This window comes from Podarcis raffonei, chromosome 8, assembly GCF_027172205.1.
Source record: "Podarcis raffonei isolate rPodRaf1 chromosome 8, rPodRaf1.pri, whole genome shotgun sequence".
Classification (NCBI taxonomy): Eukaryota; Metazoa; Chordata; class Lepidosauria; order Squamata; family Lacertidae; genus Podarcis; species Podarcis raffonei.
The window spans coordinates 28234271-28261259 of record NC_070609.1 but is presented as its reverse complement, the minus strand read 5'-3'; the positions used below and the strand labels follow the sequence as shown (position 1 = coordinate 28261259).

At 45.5% G+C, this 26989-nt stretch overlaps 1 protein-coding gene across 4 annotated transcripts; it reads left to right on the top strand.

Moving 5' to 3' along the window:
• The first annotated feature begins 798 nt into the window (after positions 1 to 798).
• NCMAP (non-compact myelin associated protein) lies at positions 799 to 23019 on the top strand. 4 transcript variants are annotated; one of them, XM_053398777.1, is made up of 5 exons: positions 799 to 1253; positions 12977 to 13071; positions 17491 to 17586; positions 19572 to 19656; positions 21166 to 23019. In XM_053398777.1, the coding sequence occupies exons 2-5, from the start codon at positions 13041 to 13043 to the stop codon at positions 21311 to 21313; spliced, it is 360 nt and encodes a 119-aa protein (XP_053254752.1). In that variant the 5' UTR covers positions 799 to 1253; positions 12977 to 13040; the 3' UTR covers positions 21314 to 23019. The 4 variants fall into 4 exon arrangements, with proteins under 4 accessions (XP_053254752.1, XP_053254755.1, XP_053254754.1 ...); XM_053398780.1 differs by lacking the exon at positions 12977 to 13071 and adding an exon at positions 2734 to 2907; XM_053398779.1 differs by lacking the exon at positions 12977 to 13071 and having other exon boundaries at positions 803 to 1253.
• Positions 23020 to 26989: the final 3970 nt, after the last annotated feature.

The window sequence follows — 26989 nt, the reverse complement described above, 5'->3', positions numbered from 1 at the left end:
GGTGCTTACCCACGGTTCGGTTTCTATGGAATGAGGGACAGCAGAGATTCTGGTGTCTTTTATATATATCTCTCATTTACACATATCTACAACATTAACACCCTAAGAGTTATTGCTTCTCCCATAGTCACAGTATGAGATCCTAGCCCAGCTCACGCACCACTTGCCCTGGTCTTTGACCTTCTCACTACCAGCCAGGTGAGGGAGTGAGCCATCCATTTGCCCTCTGGCACAGAGCAACTTTCTCTCTTATACTAACCACACGTACTTAGGACGTACTTAGGGGACATTATGGCCTTGCCTGGCTAATTCAGCAATGGGGTCCTCCACTGATTTTAACCCTTGCTGGATCCAGGAATTAGAAGGGACTCTGGCATACAGCCTAACTCCCTGCCTCCCCGCCCCCATTCACATCAATACATATTGGAGGGGACAAGGTGAAATGAAGATGCTGGTCTCCCTCCCGATCTCCTTTGGGAGGTTGTGGACTCTCCTCCCTCTAAGCAGAGGTTGGATGGCCATCTGTCATGGATACTTTAGTTGAGATTGCTGCATTGCAGGGGGTTGGACTAGATGACCCTTGAGATCCTTTCCAACTCTATGATTCTGTGCCTGCGTGCGATCACGCCTGAGGTACGTGTGTATGCGGGGTCGGTGGTCATTGGCGGCCCCCACATAATGCTGAGTCCATTGATTTCCGCGGGTCTACTTTAAGATACCACGAAGGTTCTCTACCATTCATTTAAGGACTGAAATGCAGCCGACGTTGTGGGGAGGGGCTGAACATGCATGTAACCCCAGCGCCTGTGGTGTGGGGTCGGTGATCACGTGCATTCCCGCCGCGATGGCGAGAGGGCAACGCACTCTGCACATGCTCAAGGGAACTCTTATTCGCTTCTCCTCCCCATACTCAGGAGAGGCTTCTGCAAGCAAGATCTGGGGCAGAGCAATGGCTTCTCCCCTCCCTCGCCTCTCTTTCCCTCTCCCTCTCTCTGCTGTGCCCACGGCTGGGGCGGAGGAGGAAGAGGGCTCGGCACTTGGCCCTGCCCCAGCCGGATCACCTGAAAAAGAGAGAGAGAGAGAGAGAGAGAGAGGGGAGGGCGGCGGGTGGGGCCGGCTGCGCAAACACGCCCGCTGCTACTTCTGCCGCCGCTGCCAAGGGAGCTGAGGGTATTTGGCCGAGGAGCCGATGGCAGAGCTCGCCCGGAGACCCTCCCGCGCCGTCTGGTAAAGGCCGGGCTCCCCAAGAGCAGGTGGGTGCGCGGAGGATCGGGGCCACGGGAGGGAGACAGAGGAGGAGTCCCCAAGCCGGAGCTTCCGAGGAAGCGCGCAGAGGTTTGCGCCCCGGTGCCCGTCCTCTTTCCGGACAACGGTGCCCATCCCCTGCGGGCCCGGGGCGGGAACTTGTTTCGCGCTTCGATGGGGACGGAGAGAAAGTTCTGAGGGAAACAGGCTCCCGCGCAAAACGCGCGGAGGATCCGGCTGGAAGAGAGCTGCCCAGAGGGGATCCGAGCTGAGGCGGATCACCTCGACAGGTGCTGGGAAGGTGGCAGCCTTCGGCCAGAATTTGATATAAGTAAGAGGGGGGTGGGGGTGGGGGGTGTAAGAGAGAGAGAGAGGGAGGGAGGATGCTTTATTTCCTTAATTCCTTTTATGTGTGGCTTTAGGTAGACTCTTGAACCTGGACGTTTCCACTTGTATGGTGGGTGATGGAGAGGTGGTGTTGCTGTGACTATTGTGTATTAGTAGTAAGGGATTCCGAGCTTCCTGCGATGCAGGAATCTTACTAAAGCATCCCTGAGAGATGGCCATCCAATCTCTGCTTAAAACCCTCCCATGAAGGAGAGTCCACCAGTTTTCAAGAGAGTCCCTTCTAAGAACAGCTCTTACCTTCCAAAAGTTCTTGTCCTTGGTGGGGTTTTTAAAAAAATTAAAAATATTACTTTATTTATTATTCACTTCTCACTAGGTATCACAAAGCCATTTTCAATGCAATAAACATGTGTAGAACAATTGCATGTATAAATGCAGGTGAAACATTCTCTCATACATACACACACACACACACACACACACTTAAAACATTTGCAATAGAACAATTAAAACAAACAGCAGCACGTATCAATTCAAATCCAGTTCGGATACCATCTGCGATTAAAACATGTGCTTGGAAACCTCCTGTAATCCTGTGACCTTTTATACCACAAACGTTCCAGGCTTACCGGTATTTTTTGTACCACTTTCATTGGCCTATAGCAGAAATATGCCCCTGCAGACTGCAATAATGTGGTAACATTGAGAAAGTATCACAGAATAAGCAATAAAGAGGAATGACATATGGACGGTTCAGTATAAATGCACCACAAATGCACGGTGGTTGTGTCAATGACATGTTGCAGAATACACCACTCTAGGGGCTATTTGAGCCTAGAGGATGGGTAGGCAAACTAAGGTCCGGGGGCCAGATCTGGCCCAATAGCCTTCTAAATCTGGCCTGTGGACGGTCTGGGAACCAGCGTGTTTTTACATGAGTAGAATGTGTGCTTTTATTTAAAATGCATCTCTGGGTTATTTGTGGGGCATAGGAATTTGTTCATTCCCCCCCCCCCAGTATAGTCTGGCCCCCCACAAGGTCCGAGGGACAGTGGACCGGCCCCCTGCTGCAAAAGTTTGCTGACCCCTGGTAGAGTTAAGAGTGAAGTGTTTGTTACTGACTTGCGTTCTGGTCTGCAGGTATACAAGATGACCCTCAAGGTCATCCCTTCTAGCCCTACAATTCTATGATTACCTTGCTAAAGCTAAGCAGGCTTGGATTCTAATCAGTCCCTGGATGTGTAACTAACTACCTGCTCAGGAACCAGATGTTTATGCCGCCTTGGGTTCCATGACAAAAGGCAGGATATAAATGTAATAAAATAAATGCACAAATTATTTTTATTCTGGGTGCACACTTGTGCACTGTCTCTGGGGTTGCACAGTTTTCTGGATGCAATAGAGTTTGGACTGAGGAGCAGGGGCAGAAGGAGGCTGGTTATTGCAGGGGCTTGGACTAGATTACCCTTGGAGTCCCTTCCAACTTTTACAGGTGCCACATAATATTCTCTCCACAAATTTCAGTGTGGCGTTAACTACTCTCTGGAACTCTGTGCTAGGCAAGACTTTCATTATACTGTTTTCAACACCTAAATACTTTTTTTGTTTAGGTATGAACAGGTGCTGCTTGGGGCAATGTGAGGGAAAGGCTTTCCTGTTGAACTTCAGCTTGTTACACAGCAAATCAAAGTACAAGGGTTCTGACATGCATACGCACAACACACACAGAGAGATGGCAACCATAGAAATTAGGAATACAAAAGCACTAAGGGCAGTGGCAGAAGAAAATGAAGAGAACAGGCAGTTGCTGGCAGTAAAAAAAACCCCACAATGCTGATTTAATAATCCTGTAATTTAGTGATCCTCTGCATATCTGCTCAGAAGTAAGCTCTATAAAGTCCAGTGGGACTTACAGGTAAGTGTGTATAGCAGGGGTGTGAAATCTCAAGCCTGGGGCGAATGTGGCCCTCTAGGCCTCTTTATCTGGACCTTGAAACTCTCCCCAGGCCACACCTCTGTTGTGCACTCTGAGGATTTTTGCCTGGCTGGAATGTGTCCTTCAACTTTGGATGGAGCTTAGAGAGAAGGTGTGTATAAAGGTAAAGTTTACATGGTTTACTCCAGCCACTTTTTCATTTGATCCCTGCCACCACTGGTGTGTAGCCCTAGGGAGGTTTATTAGAAGGGAATGTGGACCTTGGGTTGAAAAAGGGCCGACACCTCTGGTTTACAGGGTTGTAGTGTTAGTGTTTAAGGATGCATATATTGGTGGCTGTATTTTCTTAACCAAAGATTTCAGTCCCAGTCATTTTCATTACTGAAAAACATTTGAGGTATTTGTACAGCATGTACAATTAACATGGCAACCTTTGATCTCAATGCTCCAGCTGTTCGGGGAGAGGAAATTAATGTTAAAGCAGTGTTGACTATAGCAGAGATAAGCATATATACAAGTGAGACTTGAAATCACTTTCCACACAATACTTTACAGATCTCACAATTCCCATTGACTTCAGTGGGACTTACTCCCTGGTAAGTAGGCATAGGATTGCATCCCTGGTCTCTTTTTGGGTCACTCTTCATGTTATGCTCATACTTCACTCACACCCAGAAAACAGCCATTTCTTATACTTTGTCACTAGTGAGTATTCTCACCACGGCTTGACTGAAACAAGAGACGTTTAGCTAACTAACACTGCCATTCTGTGCACAGATAACTGGAAGTAAGACCCACTGAAATCAGTGCACTAACTTCAAAGAAACAACCATGTCATTACTTTAACTCCAGCTGTGAACATCACAATGTTTTTTTAGCTGAATCCTGAGAAGGAGAGCTGCTTTCTGGGCTGCATCTGCACTGTTAATTTACCCTCTTTACCAGTCATCATGACTTCCCTAAGAGGTGCCGAGAGTTGTGTGGAGATTCCTATTCCCTTTGGAGAGCTACAGTTCCGAGATTTCTGTAAGAGTATTGGGATGGCTGCATGTTTTTGAGGCTTGGGGGGGCACAAGAGGAAGACTAGAAGGGCTGGTCAAGAGATGGGAGTACGGATGGGCAAATCTGACTGTTTTGGTTTCTCTCAGTTTCTCATTTTTCCTACTTTAGGTTCAGTTCTCCACAGTTCCACATCAGCATTCAAGTTTAGTACGTAAAATAAATCTCATCAACATTTTAATGCAAATTTCTCCTAATATGCACATATTTGCAAAGCATTTCCCCTTAATATAGTTCATTTTTTGATATAATTTTATCTAATGTATATGCATTTTTATGCACTCTTTACCCTTGTATATGCATTTTTGTAAAGTTAAAAAGGTAAATGACCCCTGGATGGTTAAGTCCAGTCAAAGGTGACTATGGGGTACTGCACTCATCTCGCTTCAGGCCGAGGGAGCCAGCATTTGTCCACAGATATCTCTCTGGGTCATGTGACCAGCATGACTAAAACGCTTCTGGTGCAACGGAACACCGTGATAGAAGCCAGAGTGCATGGAAATGCCATTTACCTTCCCACTGCAGCGGTACCTGCTTATCTACTTGCACTGGTGTGCTTTCAAACTGCTAGGTTGGTAGAAGCTGGGAAAGAGCAATGGGAGCTCACTGCATTGTGCAGATTCAAACCAACCTTCTGATCGGCAAGCCCAAGAAGCTCAGTGCTTTAGACTACAGTGCCACCAGAATACCTGCCTTTTTGTAGACATTGATCGGCACTGCAAAATTTGGAGAAGTTCAAATGTCAAAGGTTGATGTGTGTGTGAACATGAACTGAATTAAATTTCATCCCTACCTGGAAAGTAAGATGAGCCATCCCAAAACATTTAGCTGCCTGAGGCAATGGAAATATGTTTTTCTTTTCTTTTTTCATTCAAAGCCTGCTGGACAGCAGTGGGGCACTATACCTCCACTGCGCCCGTAGGGAACAGGCTAGTTTGGGGAAGGAGGGCAGACCACATGAGTCCCAGGACCTGTACTCCCAGCAGTGCCAGCCAGCATAGCCAACGGTCAGGAATGATGGCAGCTGCAGCCAAACATCATCTGGAGAGTCACAAGTTCCCCACCTCTGATTGTTAAGTGGTGCTTATTTATGGCGTTCTGAGAATACCGTACAAAATATGTCTAGTTAATGTTTAAATCTTCTACCTTAAGGCATTCTCTCATGCTGCTATGAAAACCTCTTTTCGGCACTCTGGAGCTGACCATACAAGCTCATTTTCGCCACCAGGTAAAGCCAGCCCAAATCATCAAGGAAAATCAGAAGTGTCTGGTTTTTGTTTGGGTTGGAATTAAATTTAAAACAACAAACATAATTGCTAGCAAGATTGGGAAAACATTTTACACTTTTAATTCTTGTTAGCAGTTTCTCACTTTTGCATATCCGTTTCTTTCCTTCTTTGTCTTGGCATAAAACATTACAATAGTGGTATGTTTATTCTGGAGCCTGTTCAGCGTGTAAAGGCATTTATTTGTTTAATTTGCAGTATTTATTACATGCTACCTGGTAGCAGAAGTTATTTGGGTGTACAAGCCAAATTAAAAAGAAAAAAAAAACCTGAAGTATGTTTAACTCTGGTCCCCTCCGCCCTAAATGTGAAATCTAAACGAGACTGAAAAAGACAGTAGAATAATATCAGTGTAAAACCAGCTACAGAGAATAACACCAGTACCAAGGATCTGAGGAAGGGCTGTAGCCTGGTGACAGAGCATCTTCTTTGCATGCAGAAGATCCCAGGTTCAATCTCTGGCATCTCCAGGTAGGCCTGGAAGAGAATCGTCTCTGAAAACCCTGGAGAACCGCTGCCAGTCAATGTAGACCAGGGCTAGCCAGTTGGGTGCCCTGAAGATGCTGCTGGACTTCAGCTTTCATCATCCCCAGCCAACATGGCCAGTGGTCAGGGATGCTGGGAGTTGGAGTTCAGCAACATCTGGAGGTCACCACATGAACTACCCCCTGGATAGACCATACTGAGCTAGGTGAACTAATGGAATCTCTTGATATAAAGCAGCTTCCTGTGTTCTGAAGGCATTAAGGTATCTTAGAATCCTAGAGCTGGAAGGGACCCTGAGGATCATCTGGTGCAGGGGTCAGCAAGGTTTACCTCGCCTGGAGATCCCTCCATGGGCCAGATCACACGTAAGTGTGCGCGGCTGCGATTTCTGGTGTCTGCGTCTGCACAAACATGATTTCTGGTGCCTGCACAGATGAGATTTTCGGCATCTGAGCATGCGCAGACACGATTTCCAGCACCATAGAAGCGAGTCCCCACGCCGGTTTAGCACAGCACGGGGGGACTTGCTGAGTGGGTAGCTTGATTCGGGGGCGGCTCGGGGGCCGGTTAAATGACACCTGTGGGCTGCTTGTGGCCCATGGGCCTTAGGTTGCCTACCCCTGATCCAGTGCAACACCTGCAATGCAGGAATATGCAGTTTTACCTTACAGGAATCCAGCCTGCAACCGTAGTGTTATCAATACCACACTCTAACCAGCTAAGCTATCAAAGGCACAGTTCTTTTCTCTTGAGAGAAAAGAAGCCTATTTATTAAAGTATCATATACATATGCAACTTATAAATCCACAACAAAATAATGCATTTTATTTAAAAAGTACAAACTGCAATGCACCCAATAACATATGACATATGTTTCATTGTACTTTGTTACTCCTACATAACAAACATTCTCCACTTCTCTATGAACAGATTATTCTGTCTCCTATCCTCTCTAAACTTAACTATCTTTGTTAAGATGAAAAAGGTTGGGAAAATTTCAAAATCTACCTGGCGTGAAATTATCACCAGATGAAGGTGCAGGGCAAGTCTTTTTAGGGAGTGCGTTACATGAGGATGTATGGAGGAGAAATTTGATTCCGTTCGCACCTGAAGGTAAACCAACTAAATTTACAGCTTCCAAAACAATGTGTGAACCAAAGCACAGACATCATTTGAAATCTGCATGTCTCTCAGTTTTGCAGTGTGGTTTGTGAGGAATGTGAACAGAAATGCATATACTGTACTGGGGCAAAGTATGCACAGAAATTTTAAAAGTAATAGTAGTGCAGATAACATGCAAACATGCATTAGTTTGCAAACAAAAGTATATATTAGACAAAACTTCAAACCAACATGTGTATATTAGGAGAAACTCTCCTAGGGTGCTCATGAGCAATTTTTTAAAAATCTGCAAACTGGTGTGGAAATGTAAAGAGCTGAAGATTGGAAAAATGAGAAACCAAAACAGAGATTTGCCCATCCTTAGCTGTATGATAGATGATGTCCCTGTGTGTGTATGAAAATCATAGATGAGTAACGTATAGGAGTACTGTTTTTTGCTGTTAAGAGCCACGTTGCCCTGACATAGTCTGTGGCGCCGCTTGCAAGCTGTGGGTGGAGCCAAAACTAATAATGGTAAAGGCCACCCAATTTCTGTCTGTGTCTTTGTCCATTCCCCTCCTCCATCCCCCATGGGCTGCCAGGGAAGGGACAGAATGCTCTTGCTGACATTCTGAACTGTTCCCTTACAGAGGGCTTTCGAAATTAGGTTGCGGACCACAGGGTTCCCACCTCTTGGAGCCGCATACTTGTTTGAGTGCAGTGTGATTCCTCTGGCACTTTGAATATGCCCTTTAGTTGAGCCACACAATGCTCTGGGTTCCACGACTGCAAAGAGGGCATTGTGATCTCTGCGGCAGGAGAACAGAACCCACGTTTTTGCATTGTTGTGCACTGAAACTGGCTGCAGTCCACCTCTTTGGGGCAGGAAAGAAACATGAGACCGATGTGAAACTTCTTGCTTTATTTGGCTACTGAACCAGTGGCCTCTCATATTCACCATTACGTGATTTGAGATAGTGCCATAGAAAGCAATTCAGGAAGTTAATGTTATCTCCTGGTGGATTATACTATGTTACAATATGTTTTTGGTAACAACTTCCCTCCTTCATCTCTGAGGCCGGCAAGGAGTCCATTGTTTTGATTTCCTCTGTTTCAGAATGGTGAAAAGTGCTTTATGCTCCAAGGATGAAATAACATCCTAAATGGTTTGGAGGCTGCAGTCTTTCAAGGGTTGCTTCGCCTTCTGCATGTGCCTGTCCCACCCAGTGTGGTAGATGCTCCAAAAACTTTGAGGTGTGGCGATCAGAACCATACACAGTATTCCAAGTGTATCCACTAATTGCTGGACAGATTACTGCTGTGTCGTTGTAAGTTTAGCCCCTTCCTTATTCCACTTTGAACCAGCTCCTCTTACTTTACCTGTTGGTGTGAGTCATATGACAAAATAAAAATGGGAGAGAAGAGAATTTCCAGTTATGACTATTACACTCTTTGGGCCAGGTGTTTCCTGCCATAAATAACCAGGAAGGTTTAATTGCGATTTTATAAGGATTTATTTTTTTTTGCAACGAAGGAGGCAATAAGGAAATGAACAGCATGCACAAAATGGGACCAACTTAGGAGGAAATCATTAAGCCACCCAAATTCTAATTAATGTCCCTAGACAAGAGAAGGCTAGTTTGCTTGCACTCACCTAGTCTTCTGACCTGCTCCAGAATGTTCGTGCTCTGGAATTGTATGTATTATTTTTCTACCATGCATATATGTTTTTGCAGCATGCCGAGATTGTGCCTACTAATGGGGTTTCCTTACCAATGGGTTCCTTACCAATGGGTTTCGTTTGGCTCTCCTGGTTGTTGCACTTGGAGCTTCTGGGTGTAAAATGAATTTTGCTGGGGTCAACTGAATTCTGAAAAAGAGTTAATAACTGGCAGTGAAGTGTGCCTGTATGGCTTCTAATCAGTACTTTCTTGATGACAAGGAGATGTTCGTTTTGAAAGTGGTAATTATTTGATGGGAGATGCAATCTGAAATCACTTGCGTACTTTGTCATTAAGGCAGAAATGTGTGCACTGATGCTTCCTGGCCCATGCACCTATCTTGTAACCGAATGCATAAGAAACCACGTGAAAAATATTTGTCTGAGTTTGATTTGTCTGAGAATTTTGTTACGTTTAGTGAGTTTGTATGGGGCTTTTTCGCTGCTTGATAACAAAAACTGTTACTTTGTGTGTTTCCTTATTTGCACTGGTGGCCTGGAATTTAAGGGCTGGAAATGAAGAGCTAAATTTGTGGCTTAAATCTGAATGTCTTTTTTAGTTATGGCTTATAGCAAAACAATAAAAATACTACTACTTGAAAGTACAGATGTACTTTTTAAAATAAAAGAGGTGGCTTGGCTATGTTGATCCAAAAGGGGAGAAACCCATAGGGCGATATGCAAATGAACAGTTCTGCTAGTGCAAGCAATTTCGGTTGCTTGATGCAATTGACTATCATTAACCGGAGTTCAACAAGGGCCTTTTGATTTATGCACATGGAAGGCTGTTTTTTCTTTAAAAATAAAAAGATTAAACAGACTCTTAAAAGACGTATTCTAGCAAGGAGAAAGCTAGATCTTTTCTTTTTGACATTTGTTTTCCTTGGGAGCATGTAAGGAAGAATCATAGAACCATCGAATTGTAGGGTTGGAAGGGAGCATGAAGGTCATAGAGTCCAACCCTCTGCAATGCAGGAATCTTTTGCCCAATGTGGGGCTGGAACCCATGACCTTGAGATTAAGAATCTCATGCTGTACTGACTGAGCCATCCATCATGAGCGTTCTGTCATGTAAACCTGAAGTGGCTTGCACAGTCTGAAGTGGAGCAGCCCAGAGACATCAGTTTGTCACCTCAGTGAGAACTAGTAGCTCTTCCAGAACTGCATGTATGTGTTGCAACATGTCATTGACACAATAATAGTGCATTAGGGTTTGATTTGTACTGGACTGTTCACAAAATCATTCCGCTTGGTTGCTCTGCAGTGTTACTGCTCTGTTGCCATCTGGCGGGGTGCTCTTGCGCAATAGCGCAACAAAAGTGGGGCAACACTCCCCCTTCCTCCGGTAACATTTGTGCTATGAGAGGTTACAGGATTTCAGCAGGAAGTTACAGAGCATGCAATGACTGGAAACTAGCACAAGCAGTAAGGACAGCAGGATCACATATAACCTTCCTGATGCCACCATGAACACAAATCGTCATGGACACACAATAAAAGGGCTGTCCAGAGGGGCCCCATATCTGCCATTGGAGGGTGAGATCAGACTCAGGCCACATTCAAAAGTACTGTGATAGATACACTTTCAACAGCCATGGCTTCCCCCCAAATAATTCTGGGAGCTGTAGTTTGTTAAAGAGTGCTGAGAGTTGTTCAGAAACCCCAATTCCCCTCACAAAGCCACAATTCCCAGAATGGCTTAACAATCCCTCTTCACTTCCAGAAACTTTACTTCTGTGAAAAGAGTCTCCCTATAACTCTCAGCACCGTTAACAAACTACAGCTCTTGGGGGGGGGGGCATGACTGTTTGAAGTGGCACCACAGCGCTTTAAATGCATCCCAGAGTTGGGTTTTGTAGTGTGTGCTTAAGTGCTGAAGGGAGTCATGCCGATTCTCCATCCTCCTCTTTGGACTGTAGGTCAGCTGTCAAATTAATGTGTAGGCAGCCCTTGATTAATAGGAGGGTGGGGAGGCCTACCTGCTGGATGCTGTGAGGCCTCTCTGGTAACTACAGGCCTGAGGCAGCTGCCTGTATTAGCTTGACCCAAAGTGTAATAGGAGAGGGAATGTTAGATGGGAGAATGTTTACACTAGGAAGCCAGAATGGGCTATTGGGTGCAGCAGGCTCCACCTTGCCTTCAGGGAGGCAAACATGAAGCCAGCAAAGCATAACTAGGAAAGGATGTCCCCCCCACTACAGTCCCCCCTCTCTCTGAGGAAGAGATGTACTCAAACTATTCTCATGCAAAATCTCCCCGCAGCTGTGTTTTGTTTATTTAAAAGCATTTCTAAACTGCTAAAAAAAGTAAAAAAAAAAAACCTCTTAAGTGGTATACAATATTAAAAAACAACAACTAAGGAGTCATAATCACAGAATTGTAGAGTTGGAAGGGACACCAAGGGTCATCTAGTCCAACCCCCTGCCTTCAGCCATCCCAGGGTGGGCTCTAAACCACTAACCTTCTGGTTTAGCAGTCAGATGCACTGACCCAACTAACCTTTACTCAGATTAGACCCATTGAAATTAATGGACATTAATAGTCATCCCGGCCATTAATTTCAATGGGTCCACTCTGAGTAAAAGTTGAAAACAACCCAATATCATAAAAATACAAACTGAAACCTATGAAAAAGCTGGATAAAAACAGATAAAAAAAGAACAAAACAATCATTCGGAGGACTCGTACACATAAACCACGGTCCATTTTTTATGGGTCAGGGGAAGCCTTGGCAAAAAGTTGAGTCTTTATAAAATGTCTGAAGCTGCTTCACAAACGGCAGAGGGAAGCACATTTTGTAGTATAGGGGCAACAGCAGAAAATCCTTCTAAGTGAATGGCTTTATGTTATCAAGGCCTTGAATGTGTCCTATGTTCCTAGGCCTATCACAGCCCTTTTCTGTTTGACTCTCGTGCAGAGGTGGGGAACCTGTGGCTCTCCAAATGTTGCTGAATTACAGCTGGCCAGTGCCCTGCCCAGCCCAGCCCAGGATTCCATTTCTTGGTCATGATAGCGTGTGACAAAGAGACAGAACCCATGAACCAGCTTACAGTTAAAGTTCCATAAAAAGGTAAAAGGTAAAGGGACCCCTGACCATTAGGTCCAGTCGGAAACGCCGTTTACCTTCCCACCAGAGTGGTACCTATTTATCTACTTGCACTTTGACGTGCTTTCAAACTGCTAGGTTGGAAGGAGCAGGGACCGAGCAACGGGAGCTCACCCCATTGCGGGGATTCGAATCACCAACCTTATGATCGGCAAGTCCTAGGCTCTGTGGTTTAACCCACAGCGCCACCCGCGTCCCCTTTAAAGTTCCATACATAGTCCTAATTGGAGAGTAGTTTGTTTGTTTGTTTTATTGCATTTCTATCCCACCTTTTCTCCAAGGAACTCCAGGAGGTGTACATGGTTCTCCCCCTCATTTAATCCCCACAACAACCTTGTGAGGTAGGTTAGGCTGAGAGGCAGTGACTGGGCCGAGGCCACCCTGTGAGCTTCATGGCCAAGCAAGGACTTGAACCCTGGTCTTCCAGGTCCTAGTCCAATGCTCCAACCACTACACCACTCTGATGGCTGGACTCAGTGTGCGCTATAAGTGGTCTATTGTGCATTTTTGATGGATTCAGACAAAGGTAACAAGGGCAATGACTGTCCTCCCCATCCCACATGCACACACCCTCGCCTGTGGCCAGTTTCCACACACCCAGTTGCTTGTTTTGGCAATCAACAGCGGTGCTCGGATTAATAATCATAATAATAATAAAAAACCTTGGCCTCCTCTCTCCCGCCGTCCAGGAAATGCTGCCCAAACTGACAAGCCTGTTGAAAGGGAGAGTCAACTCAGCTCCTACCCAAAGAAATGGCTCCTTTTTCCTTCCTGAGAACACCTGGTAGGTCAGGACAGGGGTGTTGGGAGAGGGCAGGCTGACAGATCCGTTAGCAGTGTCTTTCCCCCGCAGAAAGGTGCAAGATTGAGAGTCGGGTTCCTGTTGCGGGAAGAGAAGGCAGGTGCTTTGTGGAGGAGGAGAGGGCGAGCGAGTGAGTTCAGTCCAGGAAGAGAAAAAGAGTCTTTATATTCAGCATGAATAAGAAGGGAGGCAACGGCAGTGGGTGGGTAGATAGGTGGGGGCTTCTCGGTGCTTACTGGTACCAATTTTTTTTAGCAAATGCTGGGTTGTGGTTAGAGAGCCAGCCCAGTGAGCCATTCTGCCCCTCCTTTAATTTTTTTGCAAATATAGCGGGGGGGGGGGGGGAGAAAGAAAAATAGTTTGTTGTTGTTGTTTAGTCATTTAGTCGTGTCTGACTCTTCGTGACCCCATGGACCAGAGCACACCAGGCATTCCTGTCTTCCACTGCCTCCCGCAGTTTGGTCAAACTCATGCTGGTAGCTTCGAGAACACTATCCAGCCATCTCGTCCTCTGTCGTCCCCTTCTCCTTGTGCCCTCAGTCTTTCCCAACATCAGGGTCTTTTCCAAGGAGTCTTCTCTTCTCATAAGGTGGCCAAAGTATTAGAGCCTCAGCTTCAGGATCTGTCCTTCCAGTGAGCATTCAGGGCTGATTTCCTTAAGAATGGATAGGTTTGATCTTCTTGCAGTCCATGGGACTCTCAAAAGTCTCCTCCAGCACCAGTAAATGGACACTAACAATAAAAGTATTTCATAGATCCTAACTTAAACATAAAAACTGCCCTTCTTAATTTATATGTCCTACCAGATTGATAATTATAAGCTATGGATTATATCCAGTGCTAGTCCTACACAGAGTAGTTCTGTTGAAATTAATGAACATGACCAAATTATTATTGTTAAGTTTATTAGGTCCATTGTATCAATGGTCTTACTCTGAGTAAAACTTAGTTGGCTACAGCCCTATACATTCAAATGCAGGAAAGGCAGTGAGATATGCAGACCACTGAGGAAGTAGATGGTGGGTGTTTATTCTTACAGCCTTGCAGGAGAAGTCTCTTTGCACCAATAAGGGCTCTTTCATTCTCCGTTTGTTAGTTTGCACATCATAGGAATACAGTTTAAGGGTGTGTGAACACCTGCAAACAGCAAGGATTTTCCCCAAACAGCAGGGCCTTACAAAGGCTTGCAAGAGAAACCAAAGGGGCATCTAGTTCAGCAGTCTGTTTCTCACTGTGGCCAAGTAAAAGCATCTGTGTGTTCAAGACATATTGCCATTGTTTAACTAGTTAGGATAACTATAAGATTTCAGCTATATTGCAAGTAGCACAAGTCAAAAATTAAAGAAGCAGTTGAACAGCACATGGAGGTCAGTGGTGGGGAACCTGTGGCCCTCCAAATATTGTTAGATTGCGAGTGTTGTGTTCTGCTCTGACACTGGAACCCCCAGGGCAAGCCTGGTCGAAGGTTGCTGGACCACGGACAGCTCCAAGTGCCTTTGAAGATGCTTTGGAAACTGCAGGTGGTGCAGAATCCAGCAGTAATATTTTCTAAAACCAGATAAAAACAATACGAAAACAAAACACAACTGCCCATCACAAATAAAACTCGGTGTACAAATCCAAACATTTAAAATGAAGAGTCATATAGATATTAAATAGCATTGGGGACAAAACTGATCAGCTGCCAGTGGCTGAGGATACAGTCATCCACTATTTCTATCTGGAACTGACCCAGTAAGTAGGAGTACAATCACTGTAACATGGTAGCCCCAACTCTCGGAGTTGGTACAGGAGATACTGTGGTCATCTGAGCTGCTTTGAGCCGTAGTTCCTCTATCCAGCGTCTGAAGGAGGTTATCCATCAGTTCTCCCATCCTTTGCTATTTGCTTCTCTCCCTGCAATTGGTACCTGAAGGCAAACATCTAGGAATGCGTGAATCTGTCAATTTCAAATTCTCTCTTTCTCATTTTCCAATCTTAAATTCACTTCTTTGCATTTCTACTTCAATTTGTGTTTGTATGCAGTTTTCCTTAATACACACCTTTCCGCAAAGCAATTTCCCCTAATAGTTTTTGTGTGTTATTTTCATTAATACGTGCATTAATTTGCACACTCTTACCTTTTGAGTACATTACTTGGCTAGAGGACTGCATTGCAAAGTTCTAAGAAGCGTGAATTTCAAAGTATGGCTCTGTGTTTTGGTTCGCATGGTGTTTTGGAAAGTGTAAACCAGACATATTCACCTTTAAATGCAAACTAAATTGAATTTCTCCCCCCTCCCTACACAGCCTTCAACGTGAAAGCTCCACCTAGCTTGTGTGTGAGTAGCCCTTACACCAGCTGCCTTACAATAATATTTATCCAGCCTTTTCCTCCAGCTTCCCATCATGCTGGCCTTTCCATGTTGCCACCCTCTTGCAAGAAGAGCACAGTCCCTTGACTCAGCCCCTTGCTGCATTTATTTCCTTATTAAGTGAGAACTGGGTTTCCAGAAGCCTGTTTTGGACTGTATTGGATGGTGGTAAAACCACCGCAGATCCTGCTTTAGGAAGGTGCAGCCATCATTATGTATTGGACAGGTTGAATCAGGAGAACTGCAAACTCACAACAAAAACCGTATATCATAGGGTTGGTGGATTTGGAAAATAGAACATTGAGATTTCAATTCTTCTTTCAAACGAGGGAGAGCGGCGAGGAAGCGTGGGGACATATCCCCGACCACAGTAGATTATCATGTTACAAAAGTAACTCAGCCTTGGACACACAAAGGCGCCATTCACTTAGAGGAGAATGACCTAGTTATGGATTCAGGGCCTGAGTTATTTTCATTTTTGCTTCTCCCCATTTTGGCTAGAAATAGCAAGGCCGCTTGGACACAAACAACATTGCAATTCAAAGCTTTGAAAACTGGGGGCAAAACTTCAGAAGAAAGCCAACATTCTCGCAGGCTGCCAGCAGCTATCTGAATATTCCCATTTTTATTTTTCAGAAATTGGATTGGTTGAAATTCCACCTACAGAACAGTCATTGTAGAGCTGGATTCACGGTCCTTGGCAATTGTTGCACTTGCTTTACTGGCCCTTTCAGGCTTTGTACTGAGGATGCTCCCCTGGTTCTCCACCTCCCAAACCTGAAGTTTTCACCCTTAAGCAACTGAAGAAGACTTAAGCTCTCTTTCACTGAAATGGGTGTGGGTGGGGTTCTTGGCATAGTCACAAATTGGGTCAATTTCCTGCAAGTAACTGTAGCTCTGGCCCAGGCCAGATTGAAAATTGAGCATTGAGGTTGGAATGCTTGTTGATTTCAGAGAGCTAACAGCCATTCACAAAGAAGAATCTCCACTCACAGCTCAGGTAAACAGTGTTGTCAGGTTTTTGTGCTGTTTTGGAAAAAACTGCAAAACCTTGTTAACCAGAAGGTACCATGGGATGAAAGAAATCTGTCCAGACTTGTAGCCACTTGCTCAGTAGCCTGTGGTGGGTAAGAATCTCCCCCAGGCAATGGGGCAGAGAAGCTTTTGAGACATAAAAGAGAATTCATTCTTTCCTTTATGCCATTTGTATATGTCAGGTGTGGTGCCTTCCAGGTGTTATTTGTTTGTTTGGTTTCTTTATTGCATTACGGTCTCTCCAAGGAGCTCAAGGTGCCATACATGGCTCTCCCCTCTCCTAGCCACCACGGTCACTTGGACCTCTACTGACAAAGATGTAATTGAATTGTCACAGGCTGTACTTTTTGCATTTCACTGCCATCCCTGCCTGCTCCACTCACTGTGAGACTGTTTGCTGTTTCTGTGCCACTGCAAGTATCAACAAACTTTGCAATGCTAGAATGATTGCATTTTCATGAATGACTGTTCATGCAAATGGCCTCTTAGCTTCTCTTTAGCTTTATATAGAATGGCCAACAGACTCGCTTTTTGTATTTGATTGGCATTTACATGCTTTTACTTATCCCCCCACCAATACAGGTGTCTCTGTGTAGGAATGGATCTGAATGGCATTCTTACACTCCATAGTTTGCAATGCCACATACTTCACTGGTGACTTACGTACATGATGGATTTGCTGTGGACAGGTTCTTTTCAACCAGCTGGTGTGTGTGTGTGTGTGTGTGTACGTGTAGCATTCCCGCTGTTTCTGATGTTTCAGCATGAGTGCCATTGCCGGACTCCGGAGCAGGTTTAGGGACCACATAGGCAGAGAAGGAATCTGGTTGCGCTAGTCTGACGCCACTCACACAGCATTAGATGCAACCCATTATCTGGATAAGACCAAAGAGTTCTGTATATATTCCGCTATCAGGCATTGGCCCAGAGAGTGATCTCCTTGCACCTGTTTTGTTTCTCCCCTTGCTCGCTTTGCACAGTTCTAAAATAGCTCTTGCTTTCTTCTGCCTAGCTGGGATCAAGATGACGACAGCTGCGCCGGTGTCTGAGAATTCTGTGTTTTCAACAGATGCAGCCACAAAGTCTCAAGAACAAATTCTTTATCAGAGTAAGATAAATGCAAAGCTGACATTTTGGGGTTGCATGCCTAAGTTCTGCATGTTTTTGAACAGGTTATTGTGTGAGGCATTTTAAATGGGGGAAATAGCATGGTAGTTAAAAATAAGACATCTCCCGCTCCAGGACCACTCTCCTGATGAAACAGCCTTTGCCAACCTGGTGCCCTCAAGATAATTTTGGACTGTGTGTCAGCCCCAGCCAGGATGGCCAATGGCAAGAAATGTTGGAAGTTGTCCATCACCATTTGGAGAGCATCAGGCTGGCTATCCCTGGGATAAAAAATTTGGAAGGAACCACTGACAGCTTTTTTAAAGAGATCAAAAAATCACAATGTAAAATCCAGTCCTGGATCTCTCAAGTCACACCTATTTCAGTCCTAAGGAAGCTGTTTTTCCTCTGAAAATAAAGAGTCACTGACACAGATTCAAAGGATTGACGCTACTATCATTGTGCATGCTCCAAGGAGATACAGTGGTACCTCGGGCTACATACGCTTCAGGTTACAGACACTTCAGGTTACAGACTCCGCTAACCCAGAAATAGTACCTCGGGTTAAGAACTTTGCTTCAGGATGAGAACAGAAATTGGGCAGCGGCAGCACAGCGGCAGCAGGAGGCCCCATTAGCTAAAGTGGTGCTTCAGGTTAAGAACAGTTTCAGGTTAAGAACGGACCTCCGGAACGAATTAAGTTCTTAACCTGAGGTACCACTGTATTACAGTCTGTTCTTTCTCAAAAGGAGTTTGTGATTAAGAAATGGGGAGTGTTTGGTGGTCCTATCCACGCTCCTGAGAAAGTGAAAAAGTCAAAGAAAATAATAATATATATATATTTTTAATCACACTGAATAGGAACAAATAAAGACAGGTAGCAGCTAGTTCAACACAGCCTACCTTGCCTGGCAGTGGCTCTCCAGCATTTCAAACATGAGTCAGTCCAACCCTTATCTGGAGATGCCTGGGATTGAACCTGGGACCTTCTGCATGCAAAGCAGATGCTCTACCACTGAGCTAGGGTCCTTCCCCCCATTAAGCTACCTTATATTGAGACAGACCATTGGCTGATCTAGTCCATTTTGGTCTACCTTGACTGGCAACAGCTCTCCAGGGGTTCAGATGAGGGTATTTTGCAGCCCTACTGTGGCATTTGCCCCTAGGATGCGTCAAGGAAAGAGTTAAAAATGGGTGTGATGTGATTGACCAGTGAGAATGCGAGGGGAGAGTAAAAGATAGAGTGGGAGGTTTTGAAAAGACAGTTGAGGTCTGGGGGTTGACAGTTGAGGTTTGGGAGTTGGGAGTTGAGGCTTGGGTGTTGAAGAAGGAAGAGGGTGGAATACGCAGTGGGTTGGTTGAGTTGTATTGTGAGAGAGTGAGAGAAATTGTTAGGGAGTTAGATAGATAGTTGGGATTAATTCAGTTTGAAGTTGTAGGAACTAAGTTTTAAGAAACTGACAAGAGAAAAATAAACTGAAACCATACGCTTATTCCTGCACTTAAAAATAAACTTGATTATTTGTTTATGTTAGCAACTGTCTGGACTCCGTGTGTCCCCGTGAGCAGCGGGGTGGTGGCAGCGAAGAAAGCAACCGCAGTGGTGGCACAGGGTCAATAGACCGTGAAACGTCCAGGGGCCCTGTGTGATCGCCACACCTACTGAGATGCCAGGATTGAACCTGGGACTGTCTGCATGCATAGCAGATGCCCTACCACTGAGCTATGGACCCCCCTGAGCCCTCAGATGTAACTAAGGTATCAATCTCCCTGGAGACACTTTGAAAATCCAAAACCTTGGCTGACCCCCATTCACTTTAGTATTGAAGAATATCTGAAGAAGTGTGCATGCACACGAAAGCTCATACCAATAACAAACTTAGTTGGAAGGATTTTTTTTATTTTGTTTCGACTACAGCAGACCAACACGGCTACCTACCTGTAACTAGCACTTTAGTATTGTTTTTCTTTCCTTCCTCCTGTTAGGTTCTGGAGCGATTGTGGCGGCCATTGTAGTTGGCATCATAGTTATATTCACGGCAGTTCTCCTCTCGCTGAAAATGTATAATAGGTGAGTCAGTGACTTGGCTTTGGGCTCAAGTTCCTTTGATTTTTCAAGAGAACAAGCAGGCTGTGGGCAGCGTTCCCTGCGTTTTGCAGGTGTTTCCACGGGATCCGCTTCATGTTTGTGTTTGTGGTGTGGCTCCACAGCCCGGCCCTGCAATTTTTGCTTTTGCAAGATCCTCACTTAGAGGTGATATGCCGTACAAGGGAGACCCAAAAGGCAGTATCCAACTAAGCTCTACTCAGAGCAGACCCACTGAAATCAGTGGCCCTAAATTTGTCAGGTACTTAATGGATGTATTCTGAGTAGGACTAGCATTGCATTCAACCCAATGAATGGAGAAGAGGGTGATATGCTGCTGCTTTGGGGCAAAATATGCAAGGGTGATCCAGTGAATAGAGAGGAGGGTGGAGCTTAGTGGCAGTGACCTAAGAGGCAAAATGCATTATCAGCTGCCTCTTTTGATGTATTTAAATGGACCTGTTTTGTGTTATCTTGATCACATGGGAGCAGCTACAGCAGGGGCTGCTTCGACAGCTATCCAGTAAACCAGGACAATGGAGAAGGGACCAAGAATGCACATCAGAGTTGCTCCCTTTTAAGAACATAAGGAGCTGCCTTTATACTAAGCCAGACAGTTCATTCATCTGGCTCAGGATTGGCAGTACAGTGGTACCTCACAGTGGCGTAGCGTGGGGGGTGCAGGGGGGGCCGGCCGCACCGGGCGCAACATCTGGGGTTAGGGCAAATCCACGGGTTAGGGGGTGCAAATCCACGGGTTAGGGGGCGCAAATTACTTGCCTTGCCCCGGGTGCTGACAACCCACGCTACGCCACTGGTACCTCAGGTTACATACGCTTCAGGTTACATACGCTTCAGGTTACAGACTCCACTAACCCAGAAATAGTACCTCAGGTTAAGAACTTTGCTTCAGGATGAGAACAGAAATCGTGCTCTGGCAGAGCAGTGGCAGCAGCGGAAGGCCCCATTAGCTAAAGTGGTGCTTCAGGTTAAGAACAGGTTCAGGTTAAGAACGGACCTCCGGAATGAATTAAGTAAACCCGAGGTACCACTGTAGCTCTTGAGGTTTTCAGGCTGGATTTTTTCCTAATCCTGTCTAGGACCTTCTGCAGGCAAAGCCTATGATTTGCAACTGAACTGTGGCCTTTCTATTCCCATCTTCTGGGAAGGGCAGCAGTGTGGCAAGGGGGAGATGCTGCATCATTAATTCCTCCCTTTTGACTTTGGGAATCTTGTGTTCCTGGAGTGGATAAATCCTGTCCAAATTGGCCTGTTTGCCACAGTTCAGGCTGCAGGTAGAGGGTTGGTGTGGCACAGTTCATCGTGTGGGAGTGCTGATCACGCAGCATGCCCATAAGAGGCCAGAGGATGCTGTAGGTTTCCTTCCCACCTTGGGCAATACTGCAGAGGAAGGGGAAATGGATACCATCCTGAGACATTACGTCAAGACCCGTGGGCCCTGACATAATGCAGTGTTTGCTTTGCTCCTTGCAGACGCATGAGGACAAAGCGGGAGCTGGAACCGAAGAACGCCAAAGCCACAACCCCCTCCACGCTGGGGCAGGACACCAGTAGTCCCAGTCGCACCACAACGGTGACGTTCGTCCCCATGGACATCCAAATGCCAAACAGAAGGCCCTGAGGCATGAGTGCCACAGAGGATGACAAATCAGACCCAAACATGGGCCTTACAGGCTCTGGGAAGACCTGCGATTCGTCAACATAAAGGAAGTTAAAGACTGGAGCTGCTAACTGGAGTTGCACTGTGACCAGCTCTCCATGTTTCTGTTTCTTTAAGAAAGGAAAAGACTGAGATTCTCAGGACAATGGATGTCACCCAGTTGCAAAAGTGGCATCTTGTCTCTACAGCTGCAGATACATAAGGGTAGCTGGTGGCAAGGCTGCCCCTGTAGTTGGATCGAGAGATGCCCTTCCACCGTTTTCTGCTGCTTCACATTAGACTCCTCATGGCCATGGATTCTGAGCGGTCCTTTGCTGGTTGGAGATTCTGAAGACGCAAAGGGAACTCTCATCCACCCAAGGCTGTCCATACTGTTAGGCGGAGTGAAGTGGCTGCCTTAGGCAGCAGGTGCTGAGGGATGTGGAGTGGGAGCAAGGTATTCGAGGGCAGAGCTGTGACACAAAACACAGCCTTCGCAGCATCCCCCAAACTAGCCTGCTCCTTGCAGGTGCTAGTGTTAGGAATTTAGGGTAGGGTAGGAGGAAATGGCTTTCTCCTGTTCGTTTCCCATGAGAATGATGCAGGGAGCTGTGGTAAATCAGTTTTCAAAGCCTCCTCATGCCCCAAATTAAAGAGAAGTTTATACCTTCAGTAGCATCGCTCCACTTCAGATTGAGTACCAGGGAGATGCTTGGCTGACTCTTTTCCCGTGTTCAAGGAGCTGTGCTTTGTCTTTTTACCCCTTGTATGGGGAGCATTTGAACATTTGACCTCTTACAAGGAGAAGAGAAAAGGCCACCTAATTGATCAGGGTAGCTAGAGCAACTCTCCTGTGAGGATGTTAGCATGCTTGGGGCTTAAATAGTTTAGTGGGGGCAAAGGCAATGTAGGCCATTATAGAGGTATTTAAATTATGCATAGTGTGGAGAAAGAGAAGTTTTATTTCCTCTCTCCTAACACTTGAACTTGGGGGCATCTAATGATGCTGAAGGGTGGGAGATTAAGCACAGATGAGATGACAGACTTCTTCGTACAATGCAGTTAAATTCTGGAATTCATTACCACGACATCTGGTGATAGCCACCAATTTCGACAGCCTTAAAAAGGGATTAGGTAAATTAATGGAGGATCATAGAATCATAGTGTTGGAAGGGGTCCCAAGTGTCATCTAGTCTAACCCCCTGCAATGCAGGAATCTCATGCCTGTTAGTTTCCCCTCCTTAGTCTCCAGGTTGCCCTAGTAGAACTCAGCAAGAACAAGGATGGGGACAAAACGAGAATTGATTGGCTTTGACTGTGACTGGCTCTGGCTCCAGCTACTGTTGGCGTCCCTTCCTTCCATGGGCACCAGCCACCACTGGATCTGCGGTCAGGATAGGGTAGAATTTGATTCAGTTAGCCCAGGCTTCCTCAACCTCTACCCTCCAGATGTTTTTGGCCTACAACTCCCATGATCCCTAGCTAGCAGGACCAGTGGTCAGGGATGATGGGAATTGTAGTCTCAAAGCATCTGGAGGGCCGAGGTTGAGGAAGCCCAAGGAAGCCTAAAGGCAAACCCACCTAATTTGTATTTCCTAAAATACAAGAACCAAAACACAGCCACCCTTCACAATTCTATGAATTTTGTAGTGCAGCTCTACAGCTGAGTACTGTGCAAAATAATTCATTTATTGTGCATAAAATGTGTATGCTAGTGAGAATAACATACAAAAATGCATTGGAGCATTTGTGTATATTGGGTAAAATTGCATACAGACGGGCATATTAGGAGAAATTCACACAATAATGCTGATGGATTTTCATGAGGCCTTTACAAAAAAAATATAACCAGATGTGGAAAACGGAATTGAAGATTGGAAAAATAAAAACTAAGAGAAATTAAAATCAACAGATTCACCCATCCCTAATCTGAGATGGTTGTGTGAGCTGAACACAATTAATTCAGCATGCTTTTAGGCTGCAGTCACTTCCTAGGATATGACACCTATTGATCTACACAAGGTTTACTTCTGAGTAGACATTGTAGGCTTACACTGCAAACGTATTTTACCATTCACGTGTCCATAAATTATGTGATTTGTGACCCACCTAAAAAAAGATCATGCCACATCCTTCTGCTGAAATTCTAATATAAAAGGAATATCAGAAAAGAAGTGAAATTCTTCTTCTCCTCCTCCCCATCCTTCACTGTAAGGACCCAGAATGGGTTACAACATTAAAACACAATATTAAAAACAGTTTAGAACTTACAATCACAGAAATAAGCTGGGTCCTAAAAATATACATCACAAGTGTTAAGAGCCAGGGTAAAGAGGTAAGTCTTCAGCATTCACCAGAAGCTCTATAGTCAAGGTGCCAGACACACTTCTGTGGGAAGGGAGTTCCACAACTCTCGTACTACACCCCCCCCCAGGTTCTGAGGGTCCCCTCTGCTGATCTCAGCACTGAAGAGGCTCTGTAGGGAAGTAGGTGCTTTTTCAGGTATTTGAGGCACCTTGAATTAGTCCCAGAAATGGCTGGCAACCATAACAGTGGTTTTAAAATGGGTTATATGATATTTAAACAGAACATCAACCAGTAATCTGGCTGTGGAATTTTAGACCAACTGAAGTTTCTGTATTCAAGGGTAGCTTACCCCACCATATGAAACCAAAAGCAAGCTATGAGATAGATGAGCTTCAAAAGCAGCATGGAGGTACATGGAAGTAACCCACATCCTCACACTCAAAGATTTATGGCAAAAGAAAAAAAGATATCCAGATATATTTTAGCTTCCATGCTACCTGGCCCTAGCAGAGATGGAACAGTAGCTCTATCAGCTTAGAGACAGAGGAAAGTGCTTGCAAAAATGCATTAGGACCAACGTGCCTAAAATGCTGAGGAATTTTCACGTGGACATAAAAACAAAAGCAAACTGATATAGAAGTGTGAAGAACTGAACTTATGATTCGAAAGCCTACTTGACAGATTTGTTGATTTCTAGTAAGAAAAGGCAACACCAGGGATTCTTGCTGAGGAGCAGGAGAAGCTAGGCTGTGTAAACCAAGTTTGTAGTTTAGGCATGTTGGCTGGAAGCCAAGTCCATGCAAGGTTCCAGGTTGTGCTCTGTGTACAGTGTGAGTGGATGGCTGGAATGTGCACAGACCAGCTCTTCACACTGAATTAAAAGTTTCACAATGGTTGCCCATCAACGGTTATTGTCAGTTTTGAAGAGAAGTCTTGTGACAAATCCCTTTTTCTACATAGACATCAAGGCTGGAGAATACGTTGGCAGTAAGCACGTGAGTTTAATATTGCTGAAGTGGGTGTGTAATAATCCGACCAAAACAGTTTACCAGGCCCACGGCGTACATTTGCACAGTAGCAGCATTGTTGCTCTTGTACGAACTCCTGTGTCCTAGGCTCATGTGTTGAAAGGAGGGCTGGATGTGGGGCCCCAAGCAACATCTGGCCCTCAGTGGCCCTGCCAATTTTCAATCAGGGCATAGTTTTTGCAATTATTATTAAGCGATTGTAGGGAACCAGTGGCCCACTGGATGTTCTCAGGCTACAACCTCCATTATCCCAGACCCAGTGGCTGGACTGGCAGCAGCCAAAAACATGAGGTAACTGCCCTTTGGACGGGGCTCTGGTAACAGGGCTCTGGAACAGATCCCGTTCACATCTAGAGGTACCACTGTACTTAGTTCCTGAGTCAGGTCACAGGCTCACTCTATTCAAACACAGACATACCCTTAAGACAGGATTTGTGAAGGAAAAGACAACGGGGAGGCTTTTTAATTTTCCTTTGACCTTGCAGAGAAAACATTTGGTCAGTTTGGGACAGTTTGGGAATCAAAAATGGTTCCAAGTTGGTCTTCCTGTGCTGATCTATGTATGTGCTTGGTTGGTACACTTATGAACATTTAACATATATCTAAGACCTCAAAATTCCTATCACACTACTAAGCCTCATTCAAGGTTTTATTGCTGACATATGAAATCACCAGACCACTGGCAATACCCAAAGAGGGAAGTGTGCAATCTCTCTCATGCAGAACTTCAGAAACTGATAGCACCCTTCACCTTTCCAACAGGATATTCCTTGCAAAAGCACCAAGATACCAGGGGTGTCTAAGTGTAGAGCAGTTGTCACCAGCAGCACCCCAGCACCCTCCAGATGTTTTGGACTGCAACTCCCATCAGCTGGCTGGCAGGCACTGTTCCCCCCCCCCCCGGGGAAACATACACTCAACTATACAGCGCCCTCTTGTGGCAATTTACAAATCAGTGTTTCATTTCTTTATTATTCATACCTCCATGTAGCCTAGTGATCATACTGCTACTGGCCACTCCAATCCCTACCAAGCCATGCATGGGATTCCAGGGGTCTTGGCCCTCAACCAGGGTCTGTGCTCCTTGGTAGAACTGAAGACGCAATGGAGGCTGTTGTACGTTTAAGAAATATGATTTATTTACATATTATTCACCTGAATTCACATATTATTCACCTGAATCCAGATCTTACAGCATGGTCATTTCAAGAGGGTCTTGTTCCCCAAAGCAGTGTGGCACTGGCATTTAAGGCATCTCCCCCTGTCTGCCTTCAGCAAGCCAGCCAAGATAGCTTTTTTCAGCTATCTACTAGCTTCGAGTGAACGGGATAATTTTCCTCTCACACCATGACCCCAACCTCTGCCATTGTCTCCCAAATCTCCTGTCTCTGTTCACACCTCAGGGCGGAGTGGAGGACCGTCAAGGGCCCTGTATTGTTTCTTAAGGCCCAGGAATTCCTCTGCAGCTTGCGTTTTCCCTTCATATCCCAAATAATAAATATCCCATTTATTGATTTATAGGGTTGGGAGGGGGCAAACAATGTTTAAAGCACAATTATACCACGCGTGAACAGTCCGGGCTTCTGCCATAGAACCCTGGGAACTGTAGTTCACCCTCTCGCAGCTCTACACTTTTGCCTCACTCACCACTGGCATGTGGCCCATGGAAGGTTTCCTAGAAGCGAATGTGGCCCTTTATCTGGAAAAAAGGATCCTCGCTCCCTTCACCCTTAAGACAGGTCACGACACGGAAACACAATATTGAAAAAAGTGTGTTTTAAACAACTTATTTTGAAAGCGTAAGAGTTACATCCTCTTCTCTATCAAGACACGCGCATTACCACCTGTGAACATCACCCTTACCAAATACTGTGCAAAGAGGTGAGGCAGGGTACCGTCAGATGTAATGAATTATTATGAGTATTAAAATTATTACTGGGTGAAGCGATGTGGAATTAAACGGTGCGCGAGGGAACACCTGGGCAACCCTAGCTCAAGCAGGACGTGTGCGCTCGACGCACACCCGCGCATTTACGCTAAGCGAGCGCAAGGCCGCAGCCTCCTGCAAAACGTGGCTGCAAACACGCAGGAGCCACGACGCACCGCAGCGCCCTCTTCTGACCGCGGTAACCTTCCCCCGCCCCCTCCAGCAGAAGCGCTTGATTGGCTGAACTGCAACGACACCACCCTCTCTCCTTCCGGCGATTGGGTATGTCGGTTAAAACGAGAGGTGATCGTTGGCTGAGCTGCCCGTCTCTCTGTTTTTCACTCGCTTTCCCCTCCCCCGGGCCCGCCTCTTTTTTCCCGAAGGCGTCACGGGACT

What these genes read in the sequence shown, in the direction of transcription:
- NCMAP (XM_053398777.1), top strand. Translation starts at nt 13,041, where the DNA reads ATGGCTCCTTTTTCCTTCCTGAGAACACCTG. An exon ending in TTCCTTCCTGAGAACACCTG is followed by an intron (nt 13,072 to 17,490) that starts GTAGGTCAGGAC and finishes TCTTCTGCCTAG; the next exon opens with CTGGGATCAAGATGACGACA. An exon ending in AGAACAAATTCTTTATCAGA is followed by an intron (nt 17,587 to 19,571) that starts GTAAGATAAATG and finishes TCCTCCTGTTAG; the next exon opens with GTTCTGGAGCGATTGTGGCG.